Raw genomic sequence first — 27,769 nt, 5'->3', positions numbered from 1 at the left:
AATGGGTTAGACTTTAACAGACATCTCACCAAAGAAGACAAATAGAAAATAATTATAAGAAAAGATGCTTTATCACAAGAGCAGTTTACCCCAAAAGAGAAAAATAAACAATCTTTGCAAATAAATGCACTTGGAATATTTTCTAGGACAGACCACATGTTAGGATACAAAACAAGTCTCAATAAATTTAAGACTGAAATCACATCAAGCATCTTCTCTGACTGTAACGACTACACAATGAATGGGTTAACAATAAAATCAAGGAAGAGTTCAAAAGTTGCCTTGAAACAAATGAATATGAGAACACAACTCAAAATCTGTGGAACACAGTGAAAGCAATCCTATGAGGGAAATTCATACCATTACATGTCTATCTCAAGAAACAAGAAAAATCTAGTCTGTCCTAAAACTCCTTCTATTTTTCTCTTTTAGAGATACAGGAAATTGTATTGAGAACCTACATAGATAATCTAGGATAAACTCCTCTTCTGAAAATCCTTTATCTAATCTCATCTTTTGCCAAAGAAGTTAATGGTTACAGATTCCTGGGACTGACCACAGACCTATCTTTTTGAGACCATTCTGGATCTGCCACAAAGGTCACCCAAACAATAAATGGCAGAACTGCAAACAAGTGGAATCTGGTAACTTGAAACCAAAGCCTGTGTTCTATGTGTTTATTTTCTTTTTTAAACCTTCACCCTGGGGTATGCTTTGATCATTTTAGAGGAAGAGGAAGGGGCAGAGAGGCAGAGAAAGAGAGAAACACTGATGTGAGGAGGAATATCAACTGGTTGCCTCCTGTACAGTCCCAGACCAGGGATTGAGCCTGTAACCTATGTATGTACCCTGACGGAGAACTGAGAGCACAGCCTTTGGTGTACCACACAATGTTCCAACCAAGTGAGTCACCAGGCCAGAACAAAGCCTGTTTTTTTGTAATAAACATTTTAAACCTTTTCTATACTACAGAATATAATTGAAAATTTTTTTAAAAGAAACAAAAAAACTCAAGTAAATTAACTTTATACTTAAAGGAACCTGAAAAAGAACAACAAACAGAGCCCAAAGTGAGTAGAAGAAAGAAAAATAATAAATATCAGAGCAGAAATAAATGAAAGAGCCTTAAAAAATACAAAAGATGAGTGAAACCAAGAGCTGGTTTTTTTAAAAGATAAATAAGACTGACAAACCTTTAACCAGGCTCATCAAGATAAAACAGAGAGGATCCAAGAAAATAAAATCAGAAATGAAATAGGGTCGGTAACAACCGACACCAAAGATATATAAAGGAATGTAATAACATATTATGAACAACAATATGGCAACGAATTGGACAATATGAACAAAAGGGATAAATCCTAGAAACATACAATTCTCCAAAACTGATTCAGGAAAACCAAAGAATCTAAATAGACATATTACAAGTAGCAGTAATGAAACTGAAGCAGTAATCAAAAAACTCCCTCAAAACAAAAGTCCTGGACCAGATGGCTTCGCAGGTGAATTTTACCAAACATTCAAAGAACTAACATCTACCCTTCTCAAACTATTCCAAAAAAATTCAAGAGGGAAGACTCCCAAGCTCGTTTTATGAGGCCAGCATTATCCTAATTCCAAAATGAGATAAAGACACTACAAAGAAAGAAAATTATAAACCAATATCCCTGATGAACATAAATGCTAAAATCTTCAATAAAGTATTAGCAAACCAGATCCAGCAACACATTAGGAAGACCATACACCATGATCAGTGGGATTTATTCCAGGGATGCAAGGTTGATACAATATCTGCAGATCAATTGATATGGTACACCACATAAACAAAATGAAGGATAAAAATCATATGGTCATATCAACAGATGAAGAAGCATTTGGCAAAACCCAGCACCCATTTATGATAAAAACTTTCAGCAAAGGTTGAATAGAGCAAATATACCTCAATCTAATAAAGGCCATATATGACAGGCCCACAGCCAACATTACACATACTCGATGGGCAAAAACTACAAGCATTCCCCCTTAAGATGGGGAACAGAACAGGGATGTCCACTTTCACCACTCTTTTATAGTACTGGAAGTTCTAGCCATCATACAAGAAGAAATAAAAGGCATCCAAATTGGAAAAGAAGTAGTAAAACTGTCATTATTTGCAATGCATAATAGTGTACACAGAAAACCCTAAAGTTTCCATCAAAAATCTACTATAACTGACAAATGAATTCAGTAGAGTAGCAGTACACAAAATAAATATCCAGTGCATTTTATACACCAATAATGAACTATCAGAAAAGGAAACTAAGGAAACAACCTCATTTACAACTGCTTCAAAAAGCATAAAATACCTACAAGTAAATTTAACCAAGAACATAAAAACCTATACTTGGAAAATTATAAGATACTCAAGAAAGAACCTGAAGATACAAGTAAGCGGTACCACATACCGTGTTCAAGGATAGAAACATTTAACATCATTAAAATGTCCATACTACCCAAAGCACTGTATAGATTCAATGCAATTCCTATCAAGATACTATGGTGTTATTTCACAGAATCAGAACAAATATTCCAAAAATTTATACGGAACGACAAAAGACAGCAAATAGCCACAGCAATCTTGAGAAAGAAGAACAAAGTTGGAAGAATCATGTTAAAATAGAGAACCTTCTTCACGCCATATATAGGAATAAACTCAAAATGAATTAAAGACTTAAAAGTGAGGGTGGGTGGTAAATTAAAAAAAAAAGACTTAAATGTTAGACTTGAAACCATAAATATCCTAGAAGAAAACACATGCAGTAAAATTTTAGATATTGCTCATAGCAACAATTTTTCTGATGTATCACCTGGAGCAAGGGAAACAAAAGAAAAAATAAACAAATGCGACTACATCCAGCTAAAAAGTTTCTGCGCAGCAAAGGAAACCTGCAACAAAATAAAATGACAACCCACTGAATGGAAGAACATATTCACCAATGATACATCTGATAAGGGTTAATATCCAAAATTTACAAAGAACTATAAAACTCAACACCAAAATAAACAAAAAACCCCAATCCAATTAAAAAATGGGTGAAGGACCTGAATATACACCTCTCCAGAGAGGATATACATATGGCTAATAGACATATAAAAAGATACTCAATGTCACTAATCATCAGGAAAATGCAAATTAAAATCACAGTGAGGTATCACCTCATACCTGTCAAAAGGCTATCACCAATAAACCAACAAATAACAAATGCTGGTGAGGATATAGAGGGAACATAACCTTCATGCACTGTTAGTGGGAATGCAGATTGGTGCAGCCACTGTGGAAAGCAGTATGGAGTTAAAACAGAAAATTAAAAGTGAAACTGCCTTATGACCCAGAAGTTCCACTTCTGGGAAACCCAAAACACTAACTCAAAAGAATGTATGTACCCCTATGTTTATTTCCGCATCATTTACGACAGCCAAGATTTGGAGCAATCTAAATGCCCATCAGTAGATGAGTGGATAAAAAAGTTGTGGTACAGTTATACAATGCAATACTATTCTGCATTAAAAAAGAAGGAAATCTCACCCTTTGAGACAGGATGGATGGGCCTGGATAGTATTGTATTAAGTGAAATAAGCCAGTCAGAGAAAGATGGAGACCATATGATCTCACTTACATGTGTAATCTAATGAACAAAATAAACTAACAAAGTGGAAACAGACTCATGGATAGAGGGAACAGACTGACAACTGTTGGGGAGCAAGGGCGTTACAGGGCTAAGCAAAAAAAAAAAAAAGGATTAAGAAAACAACAAACAAACCCAAAATACACAACTCACAGACATAGACAATAGTATGGTGATTACCAGAGAGAAAGGGGGAAGGGTTGGGGGAACTAGAAGAGATAGAGGGGATAAATGGTGATGGAAGGAGACTGACTTGGGATGATGAACACATAGTACAGGTGATGTATTGTAGAATGGTATAACTGAAACCTATATAATTTTATTAGCCAATGTTACCCCAATGAAGTCAATAAAAGAAAGAAGAAAAAACTACTGAGTAAAGATTTTTACCCATAATTGAAGTTCCTGTATTTCCTCGTAAAATGAACATAAAAAAACAAATTAAAACAATGAGATACCACTACACATCTATTACAATGGCAAAAAACCCCACATCATTAAATGCTGATGATAGGGAACAGGAGTTCTCATTCATTATTGGTTATGATGCAAAATGGTACAGCCAGTTTGAAAGACAGTTCCTTACCAAGCAAAACATGCTCTTACTATACAATCAGCAACTGTGCCCCCTTTGGATTTACTCAAAACAGTTGAAAGCTTATGTCCATAAATAACCTGCCCATGAATGTTTACAGCAGCCTTATTTATAACTCTCAAAATTTGGAAGCAACCAAGATGTCCTTCCAACCAAGTAGATGAATGGATAAACTGGTACATCCAGACAATGGAATACACTATCATGCTAAAAAGAAGTGAGCCTTCAAGTCATGAAAAGAAATGGAAGAATCTTAAATGCATATTACTAAGTGAAAGAAGCCAATTTGAAAAGGCTACATATTGTATAATTCCAACTAGGTAACATTCTCAAAAATGCAAAACAACGAAGACAGTAGAAGTATCAGTGGTTATTGGGGGCCCAGAAAATAAATAAGCAAAGCACTGAGGACTTTCAGGACAGTGAAAATACTCTATGCACCATAATGATGGGTACATGTCATTATACATTTGTTCAAACCCACAGAATGTACAACACCAAGTGTGAACTGTAATGTAAACCATGGACTTTGGGTGGTACAGGTTCATTAGATGTAACAAATGTACTACTCTGGTAGGTAACAGAGATTGATAGGAAGGAAGGCTATGTATGCATGGAGACAGGGGTATAGGGGAAATCTCTGTCCCTTCCCTGCCTAAAACTGCTCTTAAAAAGTCTTAATTTAAAAAATCATGTTTAATGTAAAAGGTCTAAACACCAGATTGCCAGGCTAACTTTTTTAAAAAATCCAATTATAAGCTACCAATAACTGCCCTTTAAATATAGACATAAATGGGTTAAAAGTAAAAAAAAAAATAGAAAAATATATAGCATGCTAACACTACTCAAAGACACTTAATGTGACCACATTAACATCCAACATAGATTTCAGATCAAAGAAAACCACCAGATCTAGAAATTTATTTCACACTGCTTAGAAGGGTCAGTCAGGAAGACATAGCAGTCCTACCCATTTAAGCACCTAACAGTAGAGCTTGAAGATACATTAAAAATGAATGTAACTTCAAGGATAAACAGACGTATCTACAAGTACAGAGATTTCATTACCATGTTTTCAATACACAAAACAAACACACAGAAAATCAGCAAAGATACAAGACTAAGAACACTACTTCTAACTTGACTTGACCTTTAAAGAATGTTCTACCCATCAAAGGCAGCATATACATCCTTTTTATGTTCAAAGAGAATATTCACCACAGCAAAATATATTCTGAACTATAATACAAGTCTTTAAAAATTTACAAAAATTCAAATCATACAATCTATGCTCTTATACTATAAGGAAATCAAGTTACAAACTGGATTACAATTTCCAGAAAGATCTCTGCAAAACCACTAAATATTTGGAAACTAAATAACATATTTCTAAATAACCCCAGGAATAAAGAAGAAATTGAAGGGGAAATTAAAAAGTATCAAGTAGCACTTAGAAATTCATAGTACTAAACACCTATATTAAAATAGAAAAAGGGCCTCAAATAAACAACCTTTGCTTCTACCTTAAAAACTAGAAAAAGAGAAAATTAAACCTAAAGTAGAAGAAATAATCAAGATCAAAGATCAGCAAAATAGAAAACAAAATCAATAAAGCTGACAAATTTCTAGCCAGATCAATGAAGAAAAAAGAAGACACAAATTACCAATGTCAGGAACAAGAGAGGAGAGACTGTTACAAACACCTTCGCACCAATAAACTCAAAATAAGACGAAAAGGACAATTTTTTTGAAAGAAACAAAGCTCAGAGGAAGAAACAGATAACCTGAATAACCTTGTATCTATTACAGAAATTGAACTGTAGTTAAAAACCTCCATACAAAAAAACTCTGGGCTTCACTGGTGAGTTCTACTAATTATTTTAAGAGAAAATAATAGCAACTCTACACAAATTTTTCCAAGATACTGAAGTGGAAGAAATAATTCCCAACTCATTCTATAAGGCCAGCATTACTCTGATGACAAAACAAGAAAAAGACATTACAAGAAAACTACAAATATCCTTGTGAACACAGATGCAATCATCGATTTCTTTAGCAAATAGAATCCAACAACATGTAAAAAGGAAAATACGTGGCCAAGTAGTCTTTATTCCAGGAATGCAGCATTGGTTTACATTAAAGATTAATGTAACTGATCATATTAATAACGCAAAAAGAGAAAAACAGTACAATCAACTCTATCTACAAAAAAAATTATAAAACCCAACTACCATTCCAAAAGTTCTTAGAAAACTAAAAACAGAAGGGAATTTCTTCAACCTGAAAAAGGGCATCAACCAAAAAACCACAAGTAACATCATAGTTAAGTGAAATTCTGAGTATTTCTCCCCTAAAATTAGTAACAAGATAAGGATAGCCACTCTCAACACTTCCATTCAATACTGTACTGGGGGTCCTAGTCAGTATAGTGACCAAATAAGAGGCAGGCAGGCAGAGTGAGCCAGCATCCAGACTGGGAAAGGAAGCATTAAAACTGACTTTATTCACAGACCCACACGATCCCCTATGGAGGATATCTGATGGAATCTACAATAAACAAAACAAACACTAATACTACTGAAGTGAGTTTAGTAGTATTTCAAGATATAAGACCAATATACAAAATCACTAGTATTTCCATTACTAGTTACGAAAACACTTAAGTTAAAATACAGATTAATAAAGACAAAGATCCCACTTCAATCTCAGTGATTTGAAACATAACAATGTGTCAGTTCCGTTTAATATGTACTGAAACAAACTGCCAAACACCCAACTCAGACAAGTATGTATCAGTTGCTATGCAACCCTGAGGTGTTACACACACGAAAAGTTTTGACCCATAGAGTCTTCACCTGGGTGAGAGCAATGCCAGGCTTCTCAATTTGATCAAAAGAATTTTATTTATGTGATCAATATGCTTAGTATCTAAAACCAGAATCTTTTTTCACTTAGCACATATATTTTCAAACATCTCAACCTTTAATGATATGTTATTTCCTATCTAAGAACCTTAACTTTTTAACCAACCACATTTTTCAGTCTTTCTACTACATAGTTGGCACTCAAAGAAACTTAAGACTACCAACTTTTTCTTAGAAAGCCCGGATAACCAGCATTTTAGAGGAAAAACCTAAGGCAATGACTCTTCAAAGTTAATGTGCATCAGAATCACTTATAGGTCTCATTTCAAAACATAGATCTGGGGTAGAAGCAGACAATTCTCATTTCTAACAAGTTCCAATGTGATAGTATAAAGCTGGAAGCTGGGGGACAACACTTAAAATTACTGGTGTAAAGGAGTGCTACTCAGACTACGGTCCTCTGGAAATTTTAAAGCAATGTGACCAAGTAATTCTGTCTGTTAAAACTAATGATTTTTTTACATCTTTTAAAAAATTTTTCTAGTAATTCATTTTTATTATACTTGAGAAAAGTATTAGCAAGCAATAGATCTTTTTATTCAAACTGGTCTTTCACCACAAAATTTGAGAAACATCAGCCTAAAGAACATGGTACCCATCCATTCTTCTAGTATTCTACTGTCTTTGGAAGTAAAGTTACATTTATTTCATTAACTTTGCCTCCCAAAGAGATATATTAACTTTAGCCAAAAACCAGTAACAAAAGGTCACCTTATTAAGGTTTCTTTTTTTTTCTATAAAACTGTATTTAAAGCCATTTATCAGTTAAACAGGTAAGTGCCCATTTGCAATAAATCCTTTTAGAACTTAATAACAGGGTAAAGATTCTTCTCCTCTGAAAAACAGCTGTTTTAAATTTTAAATAAATAAGTATTGAATCACCCACAGCTTTTCCTTCTTTCTTAACTGCCCTTGGGGATATAAAAACGAAACGCGGATGAGGCCTTAATGGCCTGAGTAACTGGTATTTTGAACGAAAATGTAAAAATGAAAGCAATCTTACTGTGCAGAAATAGTTTGCCACAACTATTGCTGTGTAATTCTTAATACAAGGTCTGTGCAGAAGGTATTCAGCCATGTAATATAAAAAACAGACATTTACTGAAGAAGATACAAGATACAAGAAACCGTGTACATAGGACAATGACCTTAGTCCTGAAGTTGGCACCTAGGAATCTCGTGCAGTTCTCCCAGTGGCCATCAGGTGCCCTATTGTATTTTCCTGAATCTCACTGATGATCTGAAATCTCTTCCCTTTCAAAGGTGATTTTAGTTTTGGGAAAAGCCAGAAGGTGCAGGGCGCCAAATCTGGGATATAGGTGTGCTGAATCACCTGGGTGATTTGATATTTCACCAAAAAACTCTGCACAAAATGTAATGCATGAGTGGGACCACTGTCCTGATGAAGCTACCAATGACCGGCTGCCCATAGCTGTGGCCTTCTGAAACTTCTGAATAGTACACACTTAGTGCAAAATTTGATGCAAATTCATTGCTCTAGCAGCGAGGTCATTTTGAATGCAACTGCCACACAGTAAACATGCTCATTCAAGGGTGTCTACAACCCCACTGACTGATACAGTGAAGTCAATGTTCACACATGTGCATTCCAGTCCACTCTCCTTGGCTTCCAGGTTATATAGATGTTGCACAAACCATTCTTGTTACATTAACAATGCATGGCTGGACTCTTTCCCAACAGACAAATTGTGTTTGATTTCAGATCAACTTCTGGAGAACAACTTGATTATAAGTTACAAAACACTAACTTGTTTCACTTGATTAATGTTACTTTTTAAGTAACATTAAGTAACATGCATTTCTTTTTAAACATTGTTTTAAATTGGGAATTTCCTAATGCTGATTAAAGCCATGACCTTCAAGAGTAAGACTAATTCAGGAAGGTGACAGTAATATCAATGCAACTTGATCTTAAATACTCATGCAGCAATGGAAATGAGCAGTAGAGAAAATGTGAAACAGGCAAAATAAACTATTGGTATTTGGCTGTAAAAGCATTGATATTCAGTTAATTTACAGGTTGATTAACAAAGTCATTTCTGAATTTATTTTGCATTCCATGAAAAATGAGAGTAGATAGATAACCCTTGCAGAAATTTTCCAGATTCCCTAATAAGAAAATAACCAAAATTAAATACCTGGTTATGAAAACAACAATAACAAAGGCTAGCAAATGGACCATTCACCAGATAAATTATGCAAAAAGAAAAAGGGCTCTTACCCACACACAAAAAAAGCATTGGGCTACATAGCTCTATATTGGAAAATACGTGGGAAATAATTACTTCTAAAACTACCATATTTGAAATGGGCAACAGGTAAAAATGTATTGCCATTAGTAAATCACTATGGAATAATTATCTGAAGAAGAACAGAACACTAGAAATTTGTCAATATCATGTTGGAATTTAAAAAATAATACTGTATCTTTTAGCCCCATTTGAGAATGTCATATAAATAAATGAGTCAAAGCCATAAGGCATGTTAAAGTAAAACAGAAGATCGAACAACAAAACTGCTCTAAAACGGAGCTTCTCAAATCCTTATGTGCATTTGAACCACTCAAGTATCTTTTTAATTTTTTAAAATGCACATTTTGATTCATTTGGTGTATAATGGGACCTGGAATTCAGCAATTTTTTATTTATTTTTTATTATTATTTTTAGCTTTTATTTATTTATTTTTTAAAAATATATTTTATTGAGTATACCATTACAGTTGTTCTATTCCCCCCCTTCATTCCCCTCCACCCGCACACTCCCTCCCCCACCATTCTCCCCCCCTTAGTTTATAACCACGTGTCTCAAGTTCTTTGGATTCTATATTTCCCCCACTATTCTCGCTCTCCCCTCTATTTTCTACCTACCATCTAAGCTATTTTCTGTGCCTTCTCCCCCCTTCTCCCCCTCCCACCCCCGTTTCTAACCCTCCATGTGTTCTTCATTTCTATGGTTCCATTCCTGATCCAGCTGTCCTCTTGGTTTGCTTTTGTTTTAGGTGTGGTTGTTAATAACTGTGAGTTTGCTGTCCTTTCACTGTTCATATTTTTCATCTTTTTCTTATATAAGTCCCTTTAGCATTTCATATAATAAGGGCTTGGTGATGATGAACTCCTTGAACTTGACCTTATCTGAGAAGCACTTTATCTGTCCTTCCATTCTAAATGAAAGTTTTGCTGGATAAAGCAATCTTGGCTGTAGGTCTTTGGATTTCATGACTTGGAATACTTCTTTCCAGCCCCTTCTTGCCTGTAAGGTCTCTTTTGAGAAATCCGCTGACAGTCTGATGGGTACTCCTTTGTAGGTGACTGTCCCCTTATCCCTTGATGCTTCTAGGATTCTCTCCTTCATTTTGGTCTTGGCTAATGTAATTATGATGTGCCTTGGTGTGTTCCTTCTTGGGTCCAACTTCTTTGGCACTCTCTGAGCTTCCTGGATTTCCTGGAAGTCTATTTCCTTTGCCAGACTGGGGAAGTTCTCCTTTATTATTTGTTCAAATACGTTTTCCACTCGTGGCTGTTTCTTTCCCCCTTCTGGTACCCCTATAATTCGGATGTTGGAACGTTTAAAGATGTCCTGGAGGTTCCTAAGCCTCTCCTCATTTTTTTGAATTCTCATTTCTTCATTCCTTTCTGGTGGGATGTTTTGTTCTTCCTTCTGGTCCATTCCATTGATTTGAGTCCCCGTTTCCTTTCCATCACTATTGGTTTCCTGTGCATCTCCCTTCATTTCAATTAGTTTAGCCTTCATATGTTCCTCTAATTTGTGACTTTGTTCCTCTAATTTGTGACTATAATCTACCAGTTCTGTGAGCATCCTGATAAATAGTGTCCTGAATTGTGCTTCTGAGAGGCTGGCAATTTCTCGGTCGCTTAGAGTTATTGGCTCTGGGACTTTGAGTTCTTGCGCCATCTTTCGGGTTGTTCGTGCCTGTTCCATAGCAGGATCAGAGCCCTAAAGTGTTCACTAGAACAGGGCAACTAAGTCGCTGGGTTGTGATGTTGTATGTGGGGGCGGGGTCAAAGAGGGACAATGGCTCTCACTGGTATTGCAGGGCAACTAAGTCGCTGGGTTGTGATGTTGTATGTGGGGGCGGGGTCAAAGAGGGACTATGGCATCCTGTCTGCCGCCACGACCCTCACTGGTGCCGCAGTTGCTGCCGTCACTGGGCCCACGCGTTTCGTCCCACTGCACGCGAGTGTGCCACTGCCATCAGCCCTCGCCCCCTGGGGCCTGTGTGGTCTGTCTCACTGTGCACGAATATGCGCCCGCAGTCTGCCCCGCACCCCAACTGGTTCCCATCTGCCTGCGCGCCTGGGTCAGGGGCTCTGTCCTGCCTGACCCTGCTCGCTGCTGGCTCCGCCCCTCTTACCGTCCCCGTTGAATGGTTAGATGTAGTCGGACTTCCGTATAATTCAATTTTCTGTCCTTTGGTTGTGTCTTTGTTTCTCCAAACCTTTGTTGTATTCAAACTTGGTTGTGGGAGAAGGCACAGTGTTTCCACCTATGCCTCCATCTTGGCGGAAGTCGAATTCAGCAATTTTAAATAGCTCCCAGGTAATGCCAAATCCACAAGAGACTTTGAGTAGCAAGGCACTAAGCTATATAAACATCTCATAACAAGGTGTCTTTGAAAAAGATAACTTTGAAAAAGTATGACAGTTTTTTTTTTAAGTAACCTTTTAAAATATACATACCATACAATCAAGCCATTTCATCCCCAGGTATTTAACTTAAACAACTGAAAGGAGACTCGTGCACACACACACACACACACACACACACAAATATTCATAGCAGCTTATCTGTAATAACCAAAAATCAACCAACAGGCAAATGGATACACTGTGGTACAGTCATAAAAAAGGAATACTACTCAGCAATAAAAAGGATGTATTATTGATACATATTCATATGCGTGAATCTCAAAACAATTATGCTGAGTGAAAGAAACCAAACCAAAACAGAATATACGTTGTGCCCTGGCCGGGTGGCTCAGATGGCTGCAGCATATACTCAACACCAAAAGGTTGCTGCAGGTTGGATTCCCAGTCAGGCTGTAGGATTCCCTGCAGGTTGCAGGTTGGATTCCCAGTCAGAACACGTACAAGACATAAGAGATCAATGTTTCTCTCTCATATGGAGGTTTCTCTCCCATATGGAGGTTTATCTTTCTCTGCCCACTGCCTCCCCACTTCCTCCCTCCCTAAAAATCTGTAAAAATACCCTTGGGTGAGGATGAAAAAATATTTTTAAAGAATATATACACTGATTCCACTTATATAAAAGTCTAGAAAATACAAACTAATCTACACTGTCAGAAAGGAAGACAGTATTTGCCTATAGAAGGTGGAGGGACTAGTAACAAGGGATGGAGGTGATATATATGTTCATTATTTTAACTGTAGTAATAATTTCACAGGTGTATACAAATGTCAACATTTACCAAATTATACATGTTTTATGTGTACTTTATGTCACTTGATTAAAATCTATTTTAGAAAGATAGCTTTCAACTGGTACAACCACTATGGAAAACAGTATGGAATTTTCTGAGAAAACTAAAAATGGACGAGCCTTTTCACCCAGCAATTCCACTGTTAGGAGTATATCCTAAGAACCCTGAAGCACCAATCCAAAAGAACCTATGCACCCCAATGCTCATAGCAGCACAATTTACGATAGCCAAGAGTTGGAAGCAACCTAGATGCCCATCGGTAAATGACTGGATCAAAAAACTATGGTACATTTACACAATGGAATTCTATTCTGCAGAAAGGAAGAAGGAACTCCTACCCTTTGCAACATCACGGATGGAACTGGAAAGCATTATGCTGAGCGAAATAAGCCAGGTAGTGAAAGACAAATACCATATGATATCACCTTTAACAGGAATCTAAACAACAAAACAAACAAGCAAGCAAAATGTAACCAAAGACACTGATATACAGAACGTGCTGACAGGGTCCAGAGGGGAGAGGGGAGAGGGGAGAGAATCACAGGGGAAAAGGGGAAGGACTCATATGAACAAGTACAAAGGACACATGGACAATAACTAAGGTGGGGGGCGGAGATGGGAGGGAGGCGGGGAGCACTGGGGGGGGGCAGGGCTGGGAATACAAGACAGAAAAGTGTACTTGAACAAGAATTAAATAAAAATTAAAAAAAAGAAAGATAGCTTTCAAATACAAAATTCTGGCTAAAACAACATCACAACTTCTAATAGACAAATTCTAATACTTTGAAAAATTCCATGTAATACTGGGACACTGTGATATATAACAAGAAATGTATGTTTGGTCTTTGTCTCCTTTCCTGGCCCAGAATTCCTAAAACACTTATAATCTCCTGTAGTAAGAGTAATAAAGTTACCTTGATATTCCTAACAAACCCCTTCAATGTACACCAGAGGTTATATGAATGAAGCGACATTTGGAAAGCACCTAAGGTTAGGGGCTAGTTTCCAGGAGAACTAATCCTGTGATTAGAAGTATTGGAACTTTCAGCCCCACCCCCTTGACCTCTGGGGAAAGAAGAGGAGCTACAGATTGCAGATCAACCACCGATGGCTAATGAACTAATCAATCACGCCTATGTAATGAAGCCTCCAAAAAAACAAAAAAAAGGACCAGGTTCAAAGAGCTTCCAGTTTGGTGAACACAAGGAGGTACTGGCCGAGTGTCCATGCTCTTTCCCCCATACACTGCCCTATGCATATCCCTCTATCTGGCTCTCCCTGAGCTATATCCTTTTATAATAAACCAGTAATCTAGTATGTAAAGTGTTTCTCTGAGTTCTGTGAGCTGCTTTGGCAAATTAATGAAAAACGAGGGTGTCACTAAAGCCTCCAATCTATAACCAGTCCCTCAGAAGCACAGGTGACAATCTGGACTTCTGATGGGCATTTGATGCTATTTCCAAGTATATAGCGTCAGAATTGAGTTGAACTGTAGCATAATCTGTGGGTGCCAGAGAATTGCTTGGTGTGGGGGGAAAACACAGGAATAAATGTCATAATCAGAAATCTACAAGAATATGCCTAAACAAAGAATAAGAGTCTCCCTCTTTTGGGGGAGGTGACAGTGAAAAGTGACTCATAAGGTCTTTAGAATCTTTCTTAATTCCAAGTAACCACTGAAAACATGTCCTGTAGAGTAGGTAAGAAAGCCAGTGGTGATCCAGTAATAGAAATAACAGGAAACAATAAAGGCACAGGATATAAACTAACATAGAAGTTGATAGCTTTTTAAAATACAAGCAATAGCAAGTTATAAGGTATAACTTCTTTATAAGGTATGAGAAGATGACATTTATAATAGCAACCAAATAGGCAGAATAAGCTTAACCAAATATGCGCAAAACCAGTAAGAAAACCGCTCGTGAAAGATATGTAAGTACACTTCAACCAATGAAAAGATAAACTATGTTCTTGGATAGGAGGTCAACAGCACAAGGATGTCAATTCTCTATAAGCTATTTTATGAAGGTATAGTGAATCCCAATAAAAGCACAGACTTTTTTTCTGGAGTTAGACAAAATAATTATGAAGTTCATAGGGAAAAATAGACAAACTATAGTAAGGAAAAACTCTAGAAAAAAAGAGGAATAAGAATGGGAAAAGTGACTGACTCCACCAGATATTTTTTAGATTGGGAAAGATAAAATAATGAAATGATTAATGATTACAACAGTCTTTTTTTTTTTTTGCACAATGAAACAAAAGAGAAACTTTAAAAATAAGCACAAATACCTTAAAAACTCAAATATGATAAAAGTGGCATCTTAAACCAGGGAGAAAAGATATGTCTTTCAAATGGTATTTGGACAACTGAATATCCTCTTATGGGGGGGGGGGGGGAGACCTACAGAGCAGCACACACTAGAAAAAAATCATACAAGTTCCAGAAGAAAATTTGAGATAATTAAGGACTTGAGAAAGGGGGGAAAACTTCTTAACAATAATTTACAAACTAGAGCTCTGACTGGTGTGACTCAGTTGGTTGAGTGCTGTCCCACAAAGGAAAAGGTCGCTGATCTGATTCTTGGTCAGAGCAGAAGCCTGGGTTGCAGGCCGACCCCCCAGTTGAGACCAGTTCAAGAAGCAACTAACTGATGTTTATCTCACACATCAATGTTCCTCTCTCCCCCTTCCCTCTCCCTCTGAAAATAAATAAATAAAATCTTTTTAAAAAGAAGCATTTTCTAAGAAGTGAAAACTTTGTATTTTGTTCTTTTAACGTTCTATTTAGTGCCATGTTTTTTGCTTTTTTTAAAACGATTCCATTGTTTATGCCTTCCCTGCTACCAAGTGTAGTGCTGCAGTGCAGTTTAATATTCCTAAGCCTTACAGAGAAAAAAATGATGTTAGATAGGCTTCATTCAGGTATGAGTTACAGTGGCTGTAAGTTCAATGTCAGTGAATCAATCATATATATTATATAAAGTACCTTTAAACAAATACATACATAAAACAAGGTTATGTTACGCCTTCATTGGCTGATGAAAATATACTGAGACCAGAGGCTCACAGGAATCTAACCCTATATTTCCCCTGAGATCAATGGTTCAGCCAGCTACTATTCATGGAACTCTATAGATCGTAACTACAGCAAAAAATGAAAATCCACTGTGTATTTGTTGTGTGCTTGCATATGTGTGTCAATGTGTACTTCATTTTGGTTACACAGACACACACACAAGAGCAAAGTCAAAAAAGTTTGAAAGCCAAATGAATAAAGAGTACAAGAAGAAACTCTGAAAGGAGTGGTAAAATGGTGAGGCAGACAGGAAGGGATCATGGGCACACACGCTAATTATCTTCTTCTACTTAGAGTCGGAATCACCCCTAAATTGTGATTTGGTTAGTAAATCTACAGCAAAGGCTACACTTATACTTTAGAAAAGTATCAGATATTCTGATACACGGTCTAAAGGAGAACCCCTGTTCTTCCTCCTAAACAGGTAGCTCTCAAAGAGGGTTTGCTAGATAAGTAACATCAGGATCACCTGGGAACTTGTTCAACGTGCAAAACTGTGGCCCCAATCCAGACCTACTACTAAATCCTGCACTCCAGAAATGGTGACCAGTATTTTTAACAAGCCTTCCAGGTGATTCTGATGAATGCCACAATTTGAGAATCACTGAACTAAATATTTGCATTTCTTTTAGTGGTATTTTGAAATCCCTGATGAATTCTGCTAAGATGGCTGAGGCTATTTCAAACTGAAGGGTAACTGCTACTGCTACCCTACTGAAGCACCTATAATGTATAGGAAAAACTTCTTCCAAGTAGTTTCTTTATGGAGAGTGACTCCTGTGCTTTAAACCAAAGTAAAACCTACACATTACTTGTGTAATAATCAAGCAGCAAGGTGTCTTTAGGCCATACTTCATAACAGTTTCTTTTCTTTAGAACTCCTTAAACAGAAAATGTTTTGTTTTTTTCCGAGATAATGCTCTTAACACGAGTATGCTAGTCCTAAAAGGTGAATCTACACTAGACCACAAAAATTCTTTCAGCCCTTCAACAACTCTCCTGGGCATCACACACTTCCCTATATGAAAAATAATGACATGTGTCTATTAAAAAAGACGTATGGCATTTTGGCACATCGATATAATTTTAAAACTAATTTGTAAATATTAATCCAATAGTATATTATACTCAATTAGCTACTACATAAATTCATATATACTCTTGTTCAAATCATATCCATATCACAAATTTCCAAAACACCATTTTTATCTTCCATATAACACATGAAACCTCATATGGAGTTACCTGTGTACAACTCTTTTCTATGGGGCTGTAAACTGCTTAAAGACAGGTACTAAATTTTCCCTCTCTCCGTGTCTAAAGTACACAGGAGGTATTGATCATTCAGCAAATGCAGGGTCCAGCAGAAGTAACTCCTGCTTGAGTGTTGTTGGTAGGGTAATAATGTGGGTGTAATAATTGAGTTTTAATTTGAACATTTCACTTAAAATGTCATACGGTGCCCCTGAATGTGATACTGTTATGTTACAGAATTATATGCTTATAATTTTGTAATTGAAAAGGGGCATTATTTGTGCTAGCCCCTGTATTTAATGAGCATCTACCATATCTCATTCACTGTACCAGATGACACAAAGGTAGTACAGACTCCCTGTGTTCATAGAGCTATTTACTGAATGAATAAACCTCACAAACAACTACACTCAAAGTCTGAGAGTGCAGTTGAGATGAAGACCCAGTATACCAATGTTATGCATGCTATTTAAGTTGCTATTTAAGGCCATATATGGTTATTAGAGAAAATACAGAAACAAGTCACTTAATAGTCAGACTTTAATGCTTTATATACAAAAAAATAAATAAGTCTGTGAACAATGCAAGGCTTATGACTGTAGATTAAGAAATTAACTGTAAGGTCTCGCACATATCACCCACTTATAAAATGAACACAACAGCAGAAATATTTGCCCAGTTCACCAAGTAAAAAGCTTATGTTTAGAAATTTTCTAGGATACGCATGCATACATACATATGCATGCTAACAGCAGCTGCCTCTATAGTGTCTGGGGGCATGGAGAAGGAAAGACGCTTAGTTTTTAGGTATATCATTTTGTGTTACTAAATTGTTATCTTCAATCATAGGAGCCTATTAATTTTCCATTTCAAGAAGCTAGAAATGTTGAAGTATCAGGGGACCAATTTGTAAAGTGTATGACTGATCACTATGCTGTACACCTGAAACTAATACAAAATAATACAGAATGTAAACTGTAATGGAGTAAGAAAAAAGGCTAGAAAATGTCTTAGACATAAACATTACTTATAGCAGCATCTCTTTTTTATAATGATGGGGATAAAATCTGGAGCCTACCTATATATTTGGGATAAGATAACACAGAACTGGGTTGTCATTTGGGCCATGGAAATTCCCGAGGGGTTCTGAACTGGGCACAGATCCCCAAAATATTCACAGAAAGACCTGAGGGATCCATGAACTTGAATGAGAAAATAATCCATTCTCTAATTTCAATCATTTCTAACATATTTAACATTTCCTTCAATTACTGATGTAGGCAGCAGACCACAGCAGTGCTAGTAATACTTAACAAATATTTAAATTAAAAGTGTTTTAATACTGATAACTATATTTCAATATAATTGGATTATGTGATTTCATTTTACGCATTCAGTAAGTCATTCTGAGGAGTTTCACCAGACAGCCAAAGGAGTCCAAGTCACAAAAAAGGTTAAGAAGCCTTGGATAATAGTTCTCAAATGAAGTGCAATAGCCCTCATCTGGAAATTGAGGGAGGAAACATTCTGAGTTTATTTCAATTAGAACGCTACCTGAAATTAGTGGGCAGTAGATTGATAAGAAACTTCCTGATGAGCCAGCCCCAGACAACCAACTACAAACTGAATGTCAAAAACATCCCTGTTGAGAACCATCTCAAGAATCAAATAAATGGCAACAGTATCCCTCTTCAGTACCACGCTTTCCAAAGTTTCCAAACTCAAGTGTTCACTGGTATAGCAGAATGTTTCTCTTCACTTGCTTCTCTAGTGTGTATCACACACTTAACATATTTTTATCACTAATACCAATTTTCCCCCAAGACCATCTAATCTTAAACAAATACAATATAGAACTATCAATTACTCAAGACACAATTATTACTCTGAAGATTAGCTAAAGATTTAGTTCTCCTGGCTGTTAATTTTCAAACTCTTTAATTTTTTATATCAATTCGATTGTTAACTTCTCTGCCAGGAAACAGAGATGGAAGGGGAAAAACAAAGTGTCAATCTATTAATGCCTGACAGATGTAAAAATATATTTGTCAGGAGAAAAAAAGTTAAAGTATACCACAGAATAATGTATGGAGGTACTCTGTATATACTACTTTCCCATGTTCCTTCGTATGTATTATTCTGCATAAGTAAAAATTATCACTAATTTAAAAAAACAGCACCTGCCTATAGAAAACACTAACTTAAGTCTTCACAAAAAAGTTAATCTTTAAAGTTTTCTTTTGAGATACTCATTAAACAGATGAAGAAATATTATTTAATGAGAGAAAGTAATTTATTTTGCCCAGAGGGAAAGTGACAGAGGCCAGGATTGGAACCTAAGTCACAACTCTAAAGTTCCAACAACTTCATCAAATTAGTAGTACCAATTATGGGTGGCTTGTCAACTGACTCTCCAACCAACAACATTAATGTCTCTGTCCACGAAAAAGGGGTTGGCACAGTAAGAAAGTTGGAAGTAAAAATACCAGGATATGAATTAGAGAGCTAGCTGACCAGGCAGGCTGACTCTTCCACTCTGCATAGTAATACTAGCTAACAAGAAAAAAACCTAAGTGTGCACACGTGCGCACACACACACATACATACACTGCTAAAAAGAATCTGGAAGTGACTGCCATCTTCTTCTAGCATAAATCCCATAAGAAACAGTCCTACATGATGAAATAGACAAATCGGAAGTTGTTCCATTTAAGAGTAGGCAAGGCAAAAAAAAAATCAAGGATAAATTTTAAGGTAACATGATAACTATGATGGACCTTCTGCTATTTGCATTGGTCTCCTTCATTGGCTTATTACTACCTATTATCCTTTCTTCCTCAGGTGGTTCCCTATGCATCCATTACTGTTTTTCAACCACAACTCTACTTAAGATGAAATAAAGATGCAATGCTGTGTTTTTAATATTTCAATACTTTAAAGGTCACTATTTCACAGATGAGAAAACTAAGGGCCAAAAAGGTTAAAAAACTTCTTTGGGGTCATACAGAATTCATCCCCTACTACTTTGAAAATTAGTACATGTGAAGGGTTTGCTTTCTTTAAAAGGATTACAATCTCATTAAAAAATGTAATACATACAAAATATTCTAATCTCATTAAAACACCTCATAAATTTAAAGTTTGTAAAAACACATCAAGTAAACAATTCACTCTGGGTCAAACCATGGATTAAAACAACTTAACTCTACAACTTTCAATTATGTTATATACCCACTAGAAGATCTCTAAGAGTAGCTCCTTGGTTACAGCTCCATTCTCAGGAGGGTAACCCTTAACAGCACATGTATACTAACTCCCCCTATTCCTTGACTGGTAGACTTAGAAGCAGACAGATACCTGATACAAGCCAAACCAATAACACCCTCTCTCTCAGGAATCTAGAATTTTAAACTGGAAAAAATATAACAATGATGATAATAGCTAATATTTATTGAATGCTTACTGCATGCCTTGAACTGTACCAAGCACACTACAATCCATCCTCCAACAACCCCATGAGATTTCTCATGGGGTTGCCTGCAGATTCAAACCTAAAGTCTGGCATGTTCTTAACCACTAACCTGCACTAATTCTCAAAAGATTAAGAATGGTTAGAATGAATCAATATCACTTGCCATGGAAGGACCCATAGCTGCCCTGATTCTTGTCCTTCCCAAACCTTGACAGTTCACCCCTTCCTTGGTGTTTGTGAGACAACCTCCAGGAATGTTAAAGAAGACAGATTTGGCTTTTGTTACTTGAAACCTAATGATTCCACCTGTCAAATATTTTTAGGTTTCATTTTTAGAGAGGAGATACAGATGAAATCTAAAATCTAAACTTAACACCACAGACAGATCGTTCCTTTGATTTTTTTTAAAAAGGAATATGTTTACAGAAGGCATTCACCACCAAGTTTCTCTCATAATATTCCCTGAGGAAAACTTTTAGAGTCCTAGATGCCTATGAATAATAAGTGATAGAACAGCAGATATATACTGAACTTTAGATATCATCTAGTTCTCAACAAGCATTTTACAGATGAAGCAGTACAATGGTGAAATTAAGAGCCTTGGAGCCAAATCGCCAATAGAGCCTGAGTTCAAATACCATCTCTACCACATTCTAGTCTAGGTAGGAGTGTCCTTGGGCAAGATACTTAATTTCTAAAGCCTTGGGTTCTTCTTCTAGAGAAGAGATAATAGCACCCATCCATCCTAGTGTACAATGAGCTGTAAACCACCTAGAGTTGAACAGCTTGGCACATGCTCAGCATAATCACTACACTAACACACACTCAATAAATGGTAGCTGAGATGGTAGTGATGACCACCCTGAGGCTTAGAGAAGCTAGGCAACTTTCTCAGATCATATGGCCACTAGACAACAAAACTAAAACTCAGAAAACAGATGTCACACTTGTACCTCCATTCTTTCTTCTATACCACCCTACAAACTGCTGGGCCTAATCAAAATTATCTACAAAATTCTACCTTTTTTTAACCTGGTCTGCACTCCAACAATTTTTTTCATTCAGTTTGTTCTAAACATATTGAGTGCTGAAGATATAGCAGGAAGCAAAGGAAAGGAAAGAAGTAAAAGCCATCTGCATGGTGGCTGTGGTGGGGGGAGAGACAGCCAGGGCTAATGCTAAGAGAATGACATGCTCAGAAATGACAGACTGCTATCCTCCTCAAGTTTCTATCAGTAGGGGAAGGACAGACAACGAGAGATTAAAAGCATTTAAGATGAAATAATCCTCCTTTAGTTTATGTAACATCCACAGAATTAGTTTTAAATATACCTGCAGTAAATACTTGCTTCCACATACACCATATAACCAAAAGCCCAAATTGTTAAATGTCCCTCCAAGGAGCCTTCTCTACACATTCCAATGAGTTTTCTCTTACTCCTCTTAACTACAATAACATTTAACTTTTTCTAGTGTTCTTGTAATGTCTGTCAGGCTGACTTAACCCAGTTGTTTTTGCTAACTTTCCAGATACATTTTTGACTTCAATGATTCATTTAGGTACCCTCAAGTAAAGATCTGTATCATATTCTCCTTTTTATCCTAACAACACTTTAGCACACAGCTGTACATATACTGGTATACAGACCCTTTTAAAGAGTTTCCCAATATCCTACTTAGGTAACATTTGGAACTTGGACAATACCTGGCTTGTGTTTGCTTTTGTTGAAAGAATAAATGCTTAATCTTTTTACAATATCAACTTACAAAATTGCATTTATACCCTCTTTAGAATTGCCCCCACATTATAAAGCATGAAATATATTGCATTAGAGCCAAAAATAACTTATGGTGAAAAGAGTGAATATATTTCTACTCTATCACTCAAAAAATTACTTAAAATATTAAGATAATAACAAAAACTAGACAACTAACCTATGAAGGAGAAATGGCAATTTAAATCAGTTATGGTCTTAGTTTTTAAAAATAAACAGAATCATCTAGTTCATGTTGATTTTGGTTCATTCTAGTATGAATAGATCTTACACAAATCTACATACACCTAAGAGAGTGATAATTAACACAAGATAAAGACTAATACGGCAAGCATGGCTGTGTGTAAACAGTTCTATATTTAAATAGGTCTCTGACTCAAGAGGAAAAGAAAATTAGCATTGCAGTATACACAGTACACCAAGAAAGAAACCAAAAAGAGTCCCTGGAAGAATAACTTAAACCAAATTCTGATAATGAATTATACACACACACACACACACACACACACACACAGTGTTTACAAAAACAGCTTTTGACAAAGAAAAAGAAACAGAAGTTCATTCAACACTCAGCAAATACATGTTATGTGTCAGGCACAGTTCCAGGAACTGAAATATATTAAGGAACAAAACATGTAAAGATTCCTGGCCTTACAGAGATTACATTCTATTAGGAGAAAATCAAAATAATAAAATAGGGTAGTTTCCCACAAATTTATTGTATGCTTACAAGAACAAACACTCAGATAAATATAATGGCACCAATAGGAAAAACCAAAATTAACAGACTTATGAGAGAAAAGAAAATCTGAAAAGCTAAACATGCAAAAGTCAAAGTGATGGAAAACTATACTTCTTAATAATGTTTTATTTCAATCAAATCAGTATCATTTCTCATGGCTCCCAAACTGATAAAAAGTACATTATTTACTAATACTATAATCAACTGAATAGTTTATAAGATAATTTGAGATTCTGTAAAAAGTCAATGTGAAGAGCATAGTGATTGAGAATGGGCTTTTGGGACATTAAAGGCAAGGGTCTGAATTCTACCCCTGCCAGTTACTATTAGTGAGACCCTTCACTTTCATCTATGAAATAGAAACAATAGTATTTCAAAGGGCTGTTTTACAACTACCACTATATAAACTCATGGAGAAGTGGCAGAACCACTGATCACCTGATCCCTCTGGCTGTTTAGATTCTAAATAAACATAATGTTAACAAACAGTAAGTGCAATGAGGAGCACTGCAGAGACCAAGTTATAGAAAGATGCCAACTGGCAGACCTCAGGCAAAAAGCAATGAAAACAAGAAAAGTAAAAGATGCCTGCATGTCCAAAAGAGAAGAGAAAGCTAAGAGAAAATAGTCTACTGATAGATTGCTACCAAAATAGAATACCAATGTCACAGAACACCTAGATTTATCACAGCATTATTTACAATACCCAAGAGAAGGAAGCAACTGAAGCATCCACTGATAGACAATTAAAGATGTGAGACAGACAGACAGACAGACAGACACACACACACACACACTCACTCACTCTCTCTCTCTCTGAAATACTACTTGGCCCTAAAAAAGGAAGTTTTCAACAACATGGACAGACCTAAAGGATATACTAAGTGAAATGAGTTAGACATAAAAAGACAAGTACTACAAAATTTCACTCACATGTGTAATCTAAAAAACCAAAATAAACAAACAAATGAAACAGAAACAGACTCATAGATACAGAGAACAAACTGATGACTGCCAGAGAGGAGGGCGTTGGGAGGCTGAATGGAAAAGGTGAAGGGTTAAGATAAACAAATCGGCAGTTACAAAATAGTCATAGAAATGTAAAAGTACAGCATAAGGAATACACTGTTAGGGGGATCACCTAGTAAGTTACTGTGCCTAACCACACTATGCTGTACGTATACAAATGTCTGACCACTATGCTGAAATTAATATAATACTTAATGTCAACTGTAATTAAAAGATTATTTAATGAAGATTAAAAATAAAATTACAAAAAAACAAAAACCTAGATTACTTCATCTACATACTATAAAATATAACTTAAAACTGATTCAATGACTACACAAAATTTAATGACAGTCTAATAGCTACACAGAGACAGCCTTAATTTTACTCCAGGAGGGGTATGTCCATGAAGTCTTTAAGTGAAGTCAAAGGATACTGCCAACCAATCAAAAAAGAAAGTCATGGTCATATTGTGGGCAATTTAGAAATGTCAAGCAAAAATGATAAATCCATATGCTAAGGTTTTCCTTGGTTTTTTTGTTTGTTTGTTTTACAAGTCTGCGATTAAGGTAACTAAGTAGAAGCACATTAACAATTGAAGTGGAATTGAACTACAACTCAAATGAAACAAGACATTAATGAAATTTATATTTACTGCTGCTTAAAAATGCTTATCAAGGCAGAACATTTTTTAATGAACAAGTAATTCTACTAATTAACAAAAATCCTGTACATAAGACCAGCAGACCTAAAGTGGCTGTCACTCATGAAAGCTCAAGTCGTCTAACATATTTTATTTTTTTAAAGAAAAAACTAGTACCCCATGTAGACAATCTGGGAAGCAAAATACTTTAGACTATATGTTAATCTAAACTGTCAAGATTGGTTTAGTTTTGTTTTAATTTTAAACTCCACTTGTAACATTAACCAGGCAGAAAGGGCAGGGCATAGAGTCAACATGTCCTGGGTTACAATTCTAATTCTAACAGAATTTGGAGTTTTTCTTCCTAAAACTAGGTAGATGAAGCAGACTTCTCTAAATAACCCAACTTTAGTACTGATGCTCCAGATTGAAAAATCACACATTTTACTGAAAAAGTTAATAGTACAAAACTGTGATAGGGTTAAGCATTTACTTTTATTCTATCACTAAAAATAACTGAACTGAAAGTTTTCTTCCTAAATTCAGTTAAAATACCAGCATATTGGGCAAACTAAGGACCTAAAGCAGTAACTAAATATAATGATCACTGTTTGCAAAAAGTATTAATAACATACCTTTCAGGGGCTAACTGTTCATTCTAGAACAAGTTTCTAGATTCAAGTTTTTCTCAAACCAAGATAATAGGATTCAAGTAGTTACAAACAGTACAGGGTGGGGCAAAAGTAGTTTTACAGTTGTGAGTACACAAAACAGTTAACTCTTGTAACTTATTATTACTTATTATTGTATTATATTCCATATAAACAACTGTGAGCCATCCATTGATACTTTAAGACTCATCAGCTCTGCCACCTTTCTTTTCGGATAAAGTAACATTAACATAAATTTAATTTTATGGAATCCAAAGTTGTGTTGTTTAAAGTTCAATTCAGTTAATTCTTGTACATACTACAATTTTCTTATTTTAATTATATTTCCCATGGAAAACTGAGCTGTCAGAAATAAATTTTATTCAAAAAGTAATTTTCACATAGGACATAGTTCTAAACTTTTGGCATAAATGTTGGGTTTTTATCTGATTTACTTACAAGGAGTTGAACGTTCATCCTGATAGTGCAGCCGTCTTTATATTCTACTAAAAGTGCAAAACTTTCAAGTAATCAACCACCAGAGAAATGTGATTAAATCACAGCACAAAATAGTAATACAGGGTAATATAATGAGGTCAGAACTCGAGCAGCCAATCAAAGGCATAAAAGCATTTCCTGCAATATTAACAGTCAAAAGAGCAAACCAATCACAGGAACCTCAAGTCTTCTGTTGACAGTCACAGAAGCAAGAGAACCAATCCTCGAATACCCAACGTTGACAATAAGGCGGGACCGTAGGTTCATTGAAGAAAATCTTGAGGGTGCAGTTACTATAAACTTCCCATGCAAGTAACACCATCCAGAGTCATAAACACTGCCAAACCAGATGAAATTCAACCATAGGCAAAATTTAACCCATCATGCAAAAGAAAAAAAAAGCAGCATTTTTGCCAAAATGCGCTGTATTATCAAAAATGCAACGGTCAATTTTAGCTGTACTAGCTGTACTTCTTAAAGACTCCCCTCTGATGACAATTATCGGGGCGGCAGCATGGGGACAGCACACCGCCAGCTCGTTGCTGAACATCCCTGGTTCTTTCCAAGGCTGCGCACTGAGCCGGCGCCGTCCGACCTCATCTCAGTGCCCTCGTCGGACCACTGAGCTAGCGGGTTCCCGGCTCTCTAACGCTACAACCTGCTGAGGAGTCGCGGAACCCGCCCTCCCTCAACGTTAGTGCCGCATCGCCTCATCCCTCCGCACCACCAAGGGCCTGGGAACGTGAACTACCTTGCTAGAAGGAAGATGTTTGTTTTAAAAGCGCTTTACTTTCCACAAGTTATTTCAAAAAGGTCCTAATGCAAAACTAAATTTAAAAGTGAAACACAAATCTTTCCCAGCCAAAAGACCCCTCCCTCATTAGTTAACCCTGTGTCGGGGGTTAAAATAAAAGGTAAACAGAGGCCCTACGCCAAGTGCGGCCAGAACCTTCCCTGCGCCATTCTCAGCTGCCGCTTACGGCATGGCCCCCTTACGGCAGCGTAAGGGGAGCTGCGAGCTAATCACAACACTCGGACGCAACAACATGGCGGCTGCGGGCGGGCGCTGCGCCGGCAGAGAGGGTTTACGCTACTCAGCCGGCGTAGAGTCTCATCCGTTGGAGCGGCAGCGGCGCCCTCCAGCGAGCGTAAAGCGCGCTGTGAATGGCAAGGCCCGACTGACAAAGGGGAGGGGGGAGGAGGGAAGGGGGGGTAATAAACACTCGAGTCCCTACCGATTCCTCCTCCTTCTCCATCCCGGTGGGCATCTGGGGCACGGCCCGGTTGATGGAGACGCAGTCGTTGAGATCAGGCATGTCCTTGCCGCGGTAGATAGGCAGCGGTTTGGCGGCGTCCAGCGCCCGCGCTCGGAAGGAGAGTTTACTCATTGTCTCCCCGCCTTACAGGAACAGCCCGGGCGGCGGCGGCGGGGCGGGTGGGGAGGGGGGGAGGACTCCCGCCGCCTCCTCCACCTCCTTCCTCAGTGCAGTGCGGCCGGCCCGCTCCTCCTCCTCCTCACTGCCCCCGGCCACAGCATGGGCGCCCACCCGCCCGAAAACAGCCCCCTGCCGCCCGCGGCCGCTTCCACACACTAGATCCTCCGCTCGCCCGCCCGATCCGCTCCCTGCGCCATGGCCAACATGGCGGACATTACCACAGCGGCGGCGAGCGATCCCGGCAGCCCGCGCGAGAGCGCGCCCCCGCCGCGGGAACGCGCCTCGCCCTTTCCCTCCCTCCCTCCTTCCTCTCCCTTCCCCTCCCTCGCCTGTCCACCCACTCTCTCCGCGGCGCAGCCGGCCCGCGGGAGCGTGCCCTGCCTCGGGCGCCTTAGGCACCTCGGGGGAGAGGGGGCGGTGGCGGCCCTGCGCCCGGAGGTCCGCGCTCTCGCCGAGTGGCAGGTGCCAGGTGCGCAAGTTCACCCGCGCCCCCCAGCGTGCGCCTCTGCCTCCGCGGACCCGGCATCCTGCTCACTGGGTTCCCGGGAG

General features: G+C 37.5%; 1 protein-coding gene across 3 annotated transcripts in view; it reads right to left on the bottom strand.

Annotated features, from left to right (window-relative positions):
* The window catches only part of EPC2 (enhancer of polycomb 2), a 117,484-nt gene extending 90,028 nt beyond the window's left edge, over window positions 1–27,456 (bottom strand). For all 3 annotated transcript variants that reach the window (XM_037027780.1, XM_037027781.1, XM_037027782.1), the window contains exon 1: window positions 27,020–27,456. In XM_037027780.1, the coding sequence (XP_036883675.1) occupies window positions 27,020–27,172 (153 nt within the window). In that variant the 5' untranslated portion in view covers window positions 27,173–27,456. The remainder of the gene's footprint in view (window positions 1–27,019) is intronic.
* Window positions 27,457–27,769: the final 313 nt, after the last annotated feature.

This window comes from Sturnira hondurensis, unplaced genomic scaffold, assembly GCF_014824575.4.
Source record: "Sturnira hondurensis isolate 20B ecotype Veracruz unplaced genomic scaffold, ASM1482457v3 Scaffold0019428, whole genome shotgun sequence".
Classification (NCBI taxonomy): domain Eukaryota; kingdom Metazoa; phylum Chordata; class Mammalia; order Chiroptera; family Phyllostomidae; genus Sturnira; species Sturnira hondurensis.
Note: the sequence above shows the minus strand (reverse complement) of the source record. Positions and strands in the feature narration are given on the sequence as shown.